Source organism: Pimephales promelas, chromosome 4 (assembly GCF_988280905.1).
Source record: "Pimephales promelas chromosome 4, fPimPro1.hap1.1, whole genome shotgun sequence".
Classification (NCBI taxonomy): domain Eukaryota; kingdom Metazoa; phylum Chordata; class Actinopteri; order Cypriniformes; family Leuciscidae; genus Pimephales; species Pimephales promelas.
In genome coordinates, this window is record NC_142772.1 from 11,333,997 (window position 1) to 11,347,091 (window position 13,095).

General features: G+C 43.3%; 2 protein-coding genes across 2 annotated transcripts; both read right to left on the bottom strand.

Annotated features, from left to right (window-relative positions):
• Positions 1-872: 872 nt before the first annotated feature.
• Positions 873-1,463, bottom strand: pmchl (pro-melanin-concentrating hormone, like). Its single transcript, XM_039662444.2, has one exon. It carries the CDS (start codon positions 1,384-1,386, stop codon positions 1,012-1,014), a length of 375 nt encoding a protein of 124 aa, XP_039518378.1. The 5' UTR covers positions 1,387-1,463; the 3' UTR covers positions 873-1,011.
• A 2,699-nt stretch (positions 1,464-4,162) lies between these two features.
• LOC120472192 (uncharacterized) lies at positions 4,163-11,420 on the bottom strand. Its single transcript, XM_089129769.1, has 3 exons — positions 11,324-11,420; positions 10,542-10,760; positions 4,163-6,072 (listed from the first exon to the last, which is right to left on the bottom strand). The coding sequence occupies exons 1-3, from the start codon at positions 11,418-11,420 to the stop codon at positions 4,163-4,165; spliced, it is 2,226 nt and encodes a 741-aa protein (XP_088985895.1).
• Positions 11,421-13,095: the final 1,675 nt, after the last annotated feature.

Here is a 13,095-nt window from a genome sequence, read left to right on the forward strand (position 1 = left end):
TAGCATGCTAATTTAGGTTTATATCTCGCCAGCACTATAACTTTTCAGTTTTTTAATGACATCATTGCACTTATTTATTCTCATTATTTTGATGCGTGTAGGTCATTTTTTGGATATTTTTAACTCAATTATTCCTTATGGCACCTTTAAGTTTTTCAAGTAGGTCGATTTATTATGTGCCTTTGTTCTATTTTAATTTGTGACTTTGTCAGCTTGAGATTATTTTCTTAAGCTACTATTATTTTTATGTGATATTATATTATTATGAAATTTTAGTGGCAATACATTTTGATATGATAAAAAATAGGGTAACACTTTATTTTGATAGTCCACTTCAGACATTCAACTAACTATAAGTAACTTTGCCGATACATGTCAACTAACTATCATTAGAGTACTAGTAGACTGTCAGCTTAATATCTGCTAACACTTTATTTTGTTGGTCTCCCAACAGACATTCAACTGACTGTAAGTAACTTAGCAACTACAAGTCAACTTGTTCTCCTAACCTGAACCCTAACACTTAACCCTAACCTAACAGTCTACTGACAGTCTACTACAGCCTACTAATACTCTAATGACACTTAGTTGACATGTAGTTGAAAAGTTACTTATAGTTAGTAGAATGTCTAAAGTGACTATCGAAATAAAGTGTAACCAAAAATAGTGTTAAAAGTAATATAACTTAACTGTGAAGTATATCATAGATGGATAAAATGACTCGTATAATAATATAACAGTTGCATTAACTGCAGTAACTAATAGCCCCGGGGCCCAGTGAGCTCTTAATACGGCCCTGCAGATCAAATATTTAAATGTGACTTGAAATAAAAGAAAATATGTTGAATTAGAACAGACGAGAACAGCTAAGATCTTGTAGAATAATCTTTTAATTGCAAGATCCATTTCAGATAAATAGCATACACTTTTACATTCTCACTAAGCAACAGTGGATTAGAGAAGGTGAATCTGTCATCAGCAGCTTGCATTCTCCTCGTCATCCCAGAAGACCTACACCTCCCAGCATGGCCGGTACACTCTTCCCACCATGCACCTCATAGTGTCCCTTCTGATGATGGCGATGCTCGGGCTCAAGTCTGAACTGACATCTCTGCGCTCCGTGCTGAGAAGGCTCTCAGGTACACTGAGATGATGCACTCCATTGTTCAGAGAGGTCAGGGTTCTCAGCAGATTGTAGTCGGCTACCACAATGATCCTGGAGTTGCCTGGTGCAGATCTCAGAGAGTTCTCTTCTAATTTCTCGCTCAAGTCTTGCAGATCTATCTCCTTTTCATCAGCGTTGGTCATGGGAATGGCAGCAGTTATGAAATAGCACTCTGACAAGAGTGCAACAGTGATGAGGATGGTCCCAACGGAGAGCTTCATTCTTGATGCAGAGCGTTTGCTTTAGTGGTTCAGCTGCTGTCTCTGGTCTTCTCTTGCAAGCTGGTCTGATGTTGGTGGCGACATGGTCCATTTTTATAGGCCTACATGTCCTTTAATGTGCCACGTTACCTCAGATTCATTATTGTCTTGGTGTCTCATGAGTATGTGGTTATTAACAAAAACACAAAAACTCATAGAGAAACTGATGAGACCCCTGACAGAGCTCAAGTGTTTTGTTTGGTGGAAAGTTGATTAAGATCTCTTGAAACGTGGCTTGTGTTCAGTGTGCAGACTGCAGGGTTCCTCTGAGTGGGCATCATAAGAAGGGATGTAATTACAGAATCCTTACATTTTGAAACAATATGAGAGGATTACAGACCTGTTGAGTCCAAGAGAATAATAACTCTTTAAACACAGACAATGACTACCATTTTTTATTAGAATCACAAGGCAAAGTTGTCAAAAGAGGCTTTAGCTAGCCGTAGTAGGCATTAAGATCAACACTCAGCAGTTAGTTTGGTTTGTAAAAGCTTTACTCATTCATGACAGTGTTGTAAGTGCTTCAGTTTGTATCAAGCATGACGATACAACCTGAATGGGGCTGCTACTGGTAAATGCTATTTGATATAGAGAACATCAATACATTCATGATACTCTAGATAAACCAGCCCGATCTCATGAACGTTCGAAAGAAAAATAGTTTTGGCGTCTATATGATACTCAGTTTTCGCCTGCATAAGATACACACTTTATGGCGAGAAATGACATTCATTGTTTAGATACGCACTTTCATGAGACTGTGTTGGATAAACTCAATGTAGAGAACAACATTTGTTTATCAATTGAAAGCATGAAACCATGACAGGTGATGTGTGATGTTTTTGTTGTTATTCGTTACTATATATGTCATGATGTTTAGATCATTGAGTCCTAAAAGCTGAAAAAAATCTTACTGAACTAGGGCAATCAATATAATTTACAAGACCATGTATAACAAATGCACAAAAATATGGATTACTTTAATCGTCTCATGATGCCTTGCTTTTGATTGAGTATAAAAATACAATATATTCAGAGTATATTACAGAATATATGTATGTACAATTCTAGTATGTACAATTACTCTTGTTAAGAACAAAGAACTGCAAAGTTTTTTGGCTTTATACTACCAATGTGGATGAGAGAAACGTCTCGGGTTATGACTATAGCCCTTGTTCCCTGAGAAGGGATTTGATTGGTGTTGCGTCGTGACGTAACATGTAACGGCATACCCGGAAGTATTAAAGTGACGCTGTCACAACACACACTAGCCTTGCGATGAAGCAAGACGCTCAAAAGGCCTTAAGGGGCGTGGAAACACGACGCAGTGTCTCATTCCCTTCTCAGGGAACAAGGGTTATAGACATAACCCGAGACGTTCCCTATCGAGGGAACTCTACACTGCGTAGAGAATCGACACTTTGGGGAACGAGTGCCCACTAGGCCATGCACTGAAAAGACCTGCCCCAGAGTGAAACTGTATAGGCACTCAGCAAGAACTGAGCACGTGTGCACCGGGCGTACTGGGAAGGTGGAGACTGTAAAACCTAATAAAAGTATGTGGGGTAGCCCAGCCGGCTGCTTCACAGATCTCCTGCAGAGGAACTCCCGAAAGAAGGGCCCTAGAGGAAGCCATGCCTCTAGTTGAATGAGCCCGTGAGGTCAAAGGTGAAGGCAAACCGCGCACCTTGTAAGTCTCAGTAATAACCTGGACAATCCAGTTAATAATAGTCTGTTTAGTCGCCGGGAGCCCCCTCTTAGGTGACCCAAAACATACTAACAGTTGTTCCTACCTTCTCCAAGAAGAGGACATTTCAAGATATAAGCTCAAAGCTCTGACGGAGCAGAGCAAGTGAAGCCTCTCCTCTTCCGCCGACGCATGAGGTGGAGGATGGAATGCCTGAAGGACTATAGAACGAGCCGTATTAGATGGAACTTTAGGCACGTAGCCTGGACTTGGATGCAAAAAGACCTTTACACTGCCAGGGGCAAACTCCAAGCAAGCCGGCGTTACTGCCAGGGCCTGGACCTGGCAGTGCCTGGACCTGGCTGCTGGCCTCATCCTCCAAGTACCACAGAGAAACCGAATGACCAGCTGGTGCCTCCCCAGAGGCCCATCATTTAATGGCGCGTGGAAAGCCGAAATGGCAGCCACGTACACCTTAAGAGTGGATGGGGAGAGACCCGCAGAGAAACCCGCTTAGGGAGCGTCCCCAAAGTGTCGATTCTCGACGCAGTGTAGAGTTCCCTCGATAGGGAACTGCAAACTGCACTATGGGCTGAAATACGGGTTGTAAGTGGGTTTGTCCACAGGCTCCATTTTGGCCCCATGACAGTTATGTGGGTATTATAGAATATTTCACTGGGCTTTAGACACAACTAGACATCATCTACCTGGTTTCCATCTTTAACATGGGTAGACGACAGGAAAGATGACAGTTTAAGTTTAACCTTCAAATGGTCTTCGTTTCCTGTTTACACTTTTGGGCTTCGGGGTCTATACAACCCCAACAATTGATTGAGTAATTGTACAAAAAATATACATTTTTAATCATACACATAATATATCATTTTTTGTTTACTTCTCATTCATTAATGCTGTGTTATTGGAGTTGTAACGATACATCTTCTGATGCTAAGCTAGGGCACATCATCAGTGATGTTCCTGATCTCATTGGGTGTTTCGGGTCTTTTGAAACATCAGACACCCTCCTTCAGGCGACCCAGCTGAAGATGATCAGGCCTCAGCTTGTGCCCTAGCAGCATTTAACCACGGCTCCGCTCTTTTGATCCAGAGCCACCTCGAAGCCTTCTCTGCTGCCTCTGTGGTTTTGCCAATTGCCCTTCTCCTTCTCTCACCAGTGATGCCGAGTGCAGTGTAGGCCCCGTAGAGGGACTTCGCTGCAAAGCCTCTGCACCCCACCTCCACAGGTAAGCACCTTGCCTTCCAGCCTTGGTTGTGGCAGTCGCTGACAAGGCCATCATATTTCTCCTTCTTCCTCTCAAAGGCTTCCTCCATTCGGTCTTCCCATGGCACAGTGAGCTCCAACATGACCAGGTTCTTTGTTGCCTCTGATAACAAGACAATGTCAGGCCTCAGGGTGGTCTCAACAACATGCTGGGGGAACTTAAGTTGTTTGCCCAAGTCCGCTTTCAGTTGCCAATCCTGTGCCGTGTTCAGGATCCCTGCTGTTGTCCTGAAGGATTTCCCTGGCTTCTCTCCGGCCCTGATGAAGCTGATGGTTTGTTTGCTGGGCTTTGACCTCTGGCAGCTGCTGATAGTAGTCTGGATGCTCTCTGCAATTGTTTTGAGCACCTGGTCATGCCGCCAGCGATATCGGCCTTCCCCCAGAGCTCTTGGGCAGCAGCTCATGATGTGCTCAAGGGTTCCCTTTCTCTGGCACAGGGCACATCCTGGTGTGTCGACCAGCCCCCAGGTGTGGAGGTTGGACGGGCTGGGGAGGACGTCATAGACTGCCTGGACCAGGAACTTGATGCGGTGTGGCTCTGCTCGCCAAAGGTCAGTCCACGTGATCTTCCTCTCCACAGCTTGTTCCCATCTAATCCAGGCACCCTGACGTGCCATTCCCACTGCTTTGCTGGACCTCTCCTTTTCTACCGCCGCCCTCACCTCCCTTTGTACTAGCTGCCTCCTCTCCTTCCCACGAGCCTTGTCGAACCGGGGTCCTTGAAAGGTTCCTAGCCCAGCTCTTCCTCTGGCCACTGTTCCCACTAGGACACCATAGTGTAGCCTTGACTCAGCCTGGTCTACTGCCACCTCTGCCCTCCATTTCCTGCCCGTCTTGACCTCTACCCCTGCCCCAGAGACTTTAGGGTCCCTAGATTCACGGAGCTGCAGCACCTCCCTTGCACGCAAGACCTTGAACTCCTCTTCGATGGATTTTAGCGGGAGTTGCAGCTTGCAGGTGTTTCCATAAAGGGCGATACTGCTTAAGCACCTCGGGAAACCCAGCCATCTTTTTAGGTAGCGGCTGACTCTCCTTTCCATTTCTGAGATGGTGGAGATCGGAAACTCGTACAGGAGCAGAGGCCACAGTATTCTTGGCAGAATCCCATGTTGGTACACCCATGCCTTAAATTTTCCAGGGAGCTCAGTTTTATCGACAGTCTTCAGCCACCTCTCCAGCTCCTCACAGGTGTTTTTTATGGATGTTGTATCCCTGAGGCTGCTGTCGAAGATCTTTCCCAGGCTTTTTACTGGTTTTTCAGACAGGGTTGGAATTTGAGTTCCTGAGATGGTAAAATGATGTTTCTCCACCATCCTGCCCTTCTTTAGCACTAAGGATCTGGATTTGGTTGGCTTGAATGACATCCTGGCCCATTCCATCACCCTCTCCAGACCCTTCAGGATCCATCTAGCTCCAGGCACTGACTCCGTTGTCACTGTGAGGTCATCCATAAAGGCACGAGCCATAGAGCCATAGGCGTTGGCCAGGTCTAACCACAGCACCACCAGATCACCCTTATTCTCCTTTGCTTCTCTGAGGAGCTGTGTAACCACGCCTGTGTGCTCTAAGCAGCCTGGACCACCTGGTATGCCGCCTTTCTGCACAGAGGTGTCGATGTATCCATTTTTTAGGAAGAACTCTGCCAACCGCTTTGCGACTATGCTGAAGAAGATCTTTCCTTTAACACTCAAAAGCGAGAATTATATAGTACACAATTCCTCAACTACACCATTAGCTTGCATATGAAATATTATTATTATTTTTTTATTATTTTTTTTATTGTACTAGGCCTTCATTTCTGTGTAAAAATGTTCAGATTTATGAACATTTTTACACAGTTTTTTTTTTTGACACATAAAGAAAATATATTTAGGTTTTTTTTTTCACATTTCCCATTCATTTTAATGTGGGGTCATATTGACACCGAAGACCAGAAGTGTTTTTTTTTTTTTTACATACCTTCAGAACCAAATCAAGCCCAGTTTTTTGTGTGTATAGATAGATAATGTATGAAAAGTCACAAAATCGTATTCCACTGAGATGAAGGGAGCCTCTTTTTTTATTAAGTAAATTCGATTGGGGTCGTATAGACCCCATGACCCGATTGAGGGCTACAGAAAATGGATTGGACTGGCCACATTTACACATGTGAATGTGTGATTTTGTTTAAGAAGTGAATTAATAAAACACTTTATTTGACTTCCCCAATTTAATTTCCTTTATTCTCAAAAATATGTGCAATCTTTCATGATGTAATCTGCCATTTTCAGTTTACCCAGTATTTTGTTTCTTCTATCTTCTGTTTTTCTACCTCCAAAACCCAAACCAACAGTCTCAGAATCGCTCTCAGTTAGATAACCATTTTATGTCAGTTGAATTCCAATTTGGTTTTAAAAAAGAACTTCTTCCAGCCCTTTGACTGGCTTAGTCATTCTCTAATCAAAGGCCATGTCACATTGTACTGTGGAAGTGGAAATGTCAAAAATAATTGGAAGCAAGACAACTAATAGGACTACTAACAGAACAATTGAATCTAAAGTAAGCGGTTATTCAGCTGTGCAAACTCTCTGGCTCATCTCACAGATGAAAGCCTACAAAAATAAATATACAATTTTAAGGCAAACTTTTTAAAGAGCTACAGAAACAATCAATTAATAGTACGTAACATATATAGAGCAATATTTGTCTCCAAAATATATAAAGACCTCTTGCACATTTCAGGAAACTAAACATCTTTCCTGAGAACATAACATATAGTGGCCAATAAATTAGTCTTCTAAATGTACAGCACCCTCCCCAATAATGAAATGTATGAAATATGTATTTAAAACATGATCCCTTCCCTTTACAGCTCACTTATTCGCAGCGATTCCCAAGTTGAGGGTCTTAATACTGACCTGATAGCATATAATGCAAACTAGAGTCAAGTAACCATTTTAAGCATCATTTTCAGTGACCCAATTAGTCAAGTTGGTTACACTTTATTTCGATAGTCCACTTAAGCATTCTACTGACTATAAGTAACTTTGCAACTACATGTCAACTAACTCTCATTTGAGATTTAGACTACATTTATTTAAGAAGCATTTTGGCTGTCGACCAGTGTTACAATGATTCAAATATAAATATTTTTTATCACCATCCATTGACAAAACACCTTAACAGCACATTAACCATTTAGGATGCAACTTGACTTCCACTGAAGGTGGGAAACATATCAAACAACTTACTTGGGGTCGGCTTTTCTTTTTTTACTTAAAGCATGTATGTAACTACCTAGCAACTGCCCAAAACAACCTAGCAACCTCCTAATGTCCTAGTAGTTATATAAAAACACTATGGCAATTACTTAATGTGTTTTGCAGGGGCAAACACTATACAGATTTTCTAATGAAAATGTAATAATCTACTTTGTATGGCGTATTTGTCAGATTTGTTAGTTGTAGAGGTTTACACGTACAGACCCCTGTGAATCAAGACATGTTATGGTTACTGTTGTCACAACATCTTTTGGTATGTTTAAAATAGTGTGTGTGTGTGTGTGTGTGTGTGTGTGTGTGTGTGTGTGTGTGTGTGTGTGTGTGTGTGTGTGTGTGTGTGTTTGTGTGTGTGTCAGGTGTTTGTGGGTCGGTTTTTGGTTATTTAAGCACAGCTGCAGGCCATATGCTCATAACAGAGCTGTTTCTACAACTATAAATTGAGGATGGAACAGTTGAAGAATTTTAACCATGCTTCGTTTGTCTTTATCCAACTGGACTGTAACCCTTCCTCTATTTAACATAACTGGAAGCAGGGCACTGCAATCTGTTTAGAGATCAGAATCTCTCATGTTACTGATTATAATGTAGATTTTAAAAGTGAAGTCTGTTATTTTTGTGTTACTAACGCTACTAAACTGTCACATTCTGTGTATGGTTGTATATACTAAGCACTTGCATATTTCTGGTCTTTAACTAATGCACAGCCACTGTATTTTCTATGATTAAACCTTGTTTCAAATTAAACTAATACCAGTTTGTCTTTCTTAGTTCTTCTTTCCCTGGGACCCTGAGCACTCACTGACCGCAGCTAAAGGTGTTTGTGTGCTATAAAATCGCCCAGTTAACCTTATCACCACACCTCACCATCCCGACCAGAGAAAAGAGTTTCCGAGGTCGTACACTCTGCTCTGAAATGTGCACACCAGCTGATTATACCAATAGCTGCCAAGCAAAGCACAAAACCCTGGCTCAGGGGCTGGAGGAAAGGAGACTTAGCCTCACTTGGAGAAGAGACAGTGCTTCTCACATAACCTGAGCCACCACTCGGCCCACGGCTGCAGAACTTTGTTAAAACAACATGAAGAAGCAGCCCAGACCATCGTCCGAGCTAAAGTGTTATTCCAGCTAGGTAAATAATAGAGCTCCCTTTTCCGTGTGATGAATAGCACATATTAACAGCAACAAATTCAATTATGTTCCTGAGATTCTTGTATAGCAGTTTGCTAAAAGCCAATACAGATAGAAATGATCAAACTTTTATGTTCAGGTTTTATTCTTTCTGGTCATATTTGAAGACACAATAAGCAGCTGTGTCCTTCAAGGGTGAAAGAAAGTTATGTGTATAGGGGATATACGTTTTGACAGCTCTAAGTACTTTGCTGCCTCAGGTGCGATAGGGACCACATTTTATGATTCTTCAATAATTGTGACAGTTTTGACATCTCAAAATCTATGGAATGTAAAAAGAGAGCAAAGTAATTTATATGTTCTGCCTGAAAAGGTAACACAGCGGTGTATAGTGAAGTTTTAAAATACTTTTCCAAGATTTGAACGTTTTACGTTTTCCAGTTTGCTCAATAATGTTTGTGTAACCTTCATCGATGGAATCCTGAGACTCTAAAATCAAACAGAAGGCATAATCAACATGTAAGGTCCATTTACATTGATATTTGACATTTACATTGAAACGCTACTGCTCATTTGATCAAAAACAGACCTGCTGCTTTTCCAGCAGGTAGACTTTTACACACACACACACACACACACACACACTAAAAAGGCTGCCAGCTTAAATTGTATTTTCCTGCCAAATAAAAAATCTAATTATAAGCAATCAATGATAACAATGTATCTATTTGAACTGTGGATTTTGGTCAAACATTGTTGTGGATAGTGTACTCAAAACAAACACAAAGCAGGAAGCAACAAAATCATTCACACGGCAGCTGTTCCATGATGTTCATGTGTGAACATCATGGAACAGCTGCAATGTGAATGATTTAGTTGAAAAAAAAAATAGTTGGGGGCATGTCAACTTTAATTGGTGTTTTTTTTTTTTTTTTGGAACTGTAAGACTGGAAAAACTAGAAAATGTCGGACTGTCTGGTTGAAGAGAGACCAGACCCTGAGAGGACAAAGAACCTTGCTAAAAATTACCTTGCTCTTGGGAAACTAGTAATCCTAATCTACATTCCTTATACCCTCACACTCACTGTGCTACAGTTCAAATACTTGATAGCAAAGTGGATCATATGCACGTATCAATTCTGAATGCTTGTGTACTAAAGCACTGCAAAAATGTCAATTATTACACAGCATACAATTACAGATTTTTAAAATATCTTCAGATTAAAAAACAAGAAAATAAGCTGTTAATGTTGCAGAATTCATTAGTTATGACAATGTTCAATGTTGATTAAGTTGTTGATCAATGTTGATCAAGTTTCTCTTACGAGAGTACTCTCGTGTCTTGCTTGACTGGCCATCTTCAGCATGGATTCCGTGCCTTCATCTCCCTCTTCTGTGCCACACCGTAAGAAGCGCTGCTCTCAAAGGAGGTTCCGGTGGACAGTGCACGCCGGTGGGATCCCCGCATGCTTCGCTTTCCTCCTTTTCAGCGGGACAAGTTTTCTGAGGAAGCCGGTCATCTTCTCGCCGCCTTCAGTCGCTGTTCCTGCTGGTGCTATCCAGCACCTATATCCTTTCTTTAGAATCCTTTTTTTAGATAGAGAAAATGTGAGTGTCGCAGCGTGAACACACACAGCACTCTGACAGAACACATTTTCTCTATCTAAAAGAGCAGAGGTGTTGCTACAAATGCCTCGTATTTCCTGTGCTTCGTGCAGAGCCCCTCTCGCCAACGGGGACCGCCATATCCTGTGCATACCCGCAGCCACCAGCTTCTCTGCATTAGTGGCCACCGCAGGCCGCCCCCTCCTCGGGGACCCAGGCCCAAGATCACGCTGGATCCTGTGCCACCAAAAGCTTCCTGACACTAGGAAGATGGCGAAGGTCGAGTCCCGCTGCGCCTGGACTGCCTTTGAAGTCAGCACGTGTCGTGTCGCTCTCACAGTTCCCTCAGCTGCGGTGACTGGAGATGTGTATTCTACAGCCAATGAAGCGGATGCACAACCCGTGTTGTTAATTGTAAATCAACCCGCTGTTGGTCTCAGTGCACTGCCTCAGATAAACACTGCAAGCACAGTGTCAATTTATCAGCCCAATTAGGCACCCTAGTCCCTAGCTTATAGCGACCACAACCCAGATACCTCGTACATTTACAAGGCGCATGGACGCAGCGCTCGCCCCCCTGAAACAACAGGGTACGCAAATAGTGAACTATTTGGACGACACTTTTTTTTAAATTATGGCCCAGTCAGAGGTGTAACTTATGACACACAGGGCTTAATTACTAAGCCATTTAGAGGCTCTGGGCCTCAAAATCAATTGGACCAAGAGTTCGCTATCTCCCAGTCAGAAAGCTTCTTTTCTGGGAATGGATCTGGACTCTGTGTCTATGACAGCATAGCTGACGTCACAGCGCGCTTTGTGTATTCAGTGGTTGGCGATGTCATTCAAAGTAGGTGATGTGTCTCCTCTCAAAAGATTTCAGAGGATTCTTGGCCTTATGGCTTCAGCCTCAGCGGTGCTTTGTTTAGGCCTGCTTACCTCCCCACCTCTCCGGATCTGACAGCAAGTCTGATGTGAATCTCCTTTTCCCGGTGTTGGGTTGGGTACAAACCGAGAGTAACACGAGAGAGAACATTCTTGTCAGAGAACATTCTCTCTTTAAGAGGGAACAAGTGCTGCGTAACCCTGCCGTGTTTGTGCTACCATCTGGTTTCACTTCACTTCCCTTCGCACGGGACGTGACGACTGAGGGCGACTCATTGGTGCTTACATCACGAGCAGTCCCTTGATAGGTTGCAGTTGCCGCAGAGCAGCCAATAGGTGCACAAGCTGCCTCGTCTAGGTCTGCTTACTGCAGCAAATGCATTTTAAATTAATACAAATTATAAGGATAATTTTTGGCTTCAGTATTCCCGAGAAATGAGTTTTTTCCTGTAGCGTAAGCTAGCTTACGCAACACTTGTTCCTGTCATGACTGAACAGGCGGAAGCAATTGCAGTTAAACTCTTTTATTAAATTGGTAGATGACACAAGCAACAATCTATTCCTAGGCACAATGTTAGTGGCGCAGGGGCTCCAATGGTCAGGTGCAGCGTGCAGTGGTGATGGTGGTGGTGAAATCCAATGACGAACAGTGATCCAAACAACAGCGAACAAGAACCGGAACCAAGGAAGAACACGACTGAGCGAGACAGGAGACACACACACACCGGGAACCACAAACAACGATCTGACAAAGGAGATGAGAAGTTGATGAGAATATATACACATAAATGATCGACTGCAGCTGGTGATGGGTGATTGCTGATGAGTGCTGATAGAGCGGCACGCCCCCCTAATCAGCACACACACACAACAATAACAGAAACACGAGACAAGAAGTAGACATAGGATTTACCAACCGTGACAGTTCCCTCTTCTAGAGAGAACGTCTCGGTTACGGATGTAACCCTCGTTCCCTGAGTAAGGAACGGAGACGTTACGTCAGGAGTGATGGAGAATGGGGGTTTCGCATAGAAAGCCAATCCTCTTCGAGTATTTAATAACGAGCCAATGGCATGAAAATGCCCTGGGGCTGCGGAATTTGCATAGCATAACTCCGCCCCACCCTGTGGGTCTAAAAGGAGGAAGTGAACACAACCACAGTATGTCTTCGCTGAGGAGCCAAGACTGAACTCGGCGTCTACCCAGCGGTACAGCAGAAGTGGCAAGGAGACGGAACGTTCCCTTTCGTAGTCACTCCGAGTTATGTCAGGAGTGACGGAGAATGGGGGTCTATGCCATCACGCCATCTTCATAGCTGTCTTCCAGTGCCCTGCGAAAGTCTGGACTCCTACTTAGCTTACTTACACAGGAGTTATCTACTTTGACACAGGAATACCAAGGTACACTGGGAAACATATCTCAGGAGGGACATGCTACCAATGCCTACCATAGGGAGGACTTAGGAAAACACATATGGCCGTGTTAGGGACTACATATGGAGATCACTGAAGCACCAACCTAAGGGTGGCTAGAAACTTAACTCCAGGAGTGGCAGATGGCTTGCCAAGGGAAGACACATGCTCAGAGAGGCTTACAGTGGATAATACACATGAGACAGTTACCATAGGGAACCATGCACACGGAGGCACCTAGCCGGCATCCAGAGCAAAAGCAGTGGTGCTCGCATCAGAAGTGCTGGAGGACTCAAGGCTTCAACGGAAGACTACTGAGGAATTATCGCACTTATCCAGTCCGAGGAGTGGAATGGCGAGCAAGCGAAGACACCTAAGCGGGTCCAGTACTGCCGGAGCGAGTACGCAAGAGGA

What these genes read in the sequence shown, in the direction of transcription:
- pmchl (XM_039662444.2), bottom strand. Translation starts at nt 1,386, where the DNA reads ATGAAGCTCTCCGTTGGGACCATCCTCATCACTGTTGCACTCTTGTCA.
- LOC120472192 (XM_089129769.1), bottom strand. Translation starts at nt 11,420, where the DNA reads ATGTTCTCTCTCGTGTTACTCTCGGTTTGTACCCAACCCAACACCGGG. An exon ending in AGATCCGGAGAGGTGGGGAG is followed by an intron (nt 10,761 to 11,323) that starts GTAAGCAGGCCT and finishes CATTGGCTGTAG; the next exon opens with AATACACATCTCCAGTCACC. An exon ending in AGAGAAGCTGGTGGCTGCGG is followed by an intron (nt 6,073 to 10,541) that starts GTATGCACAGGA and finishes TGAGTGTTAAAG; the next exon opens with GAAAGATCTTCTTCAGCATA.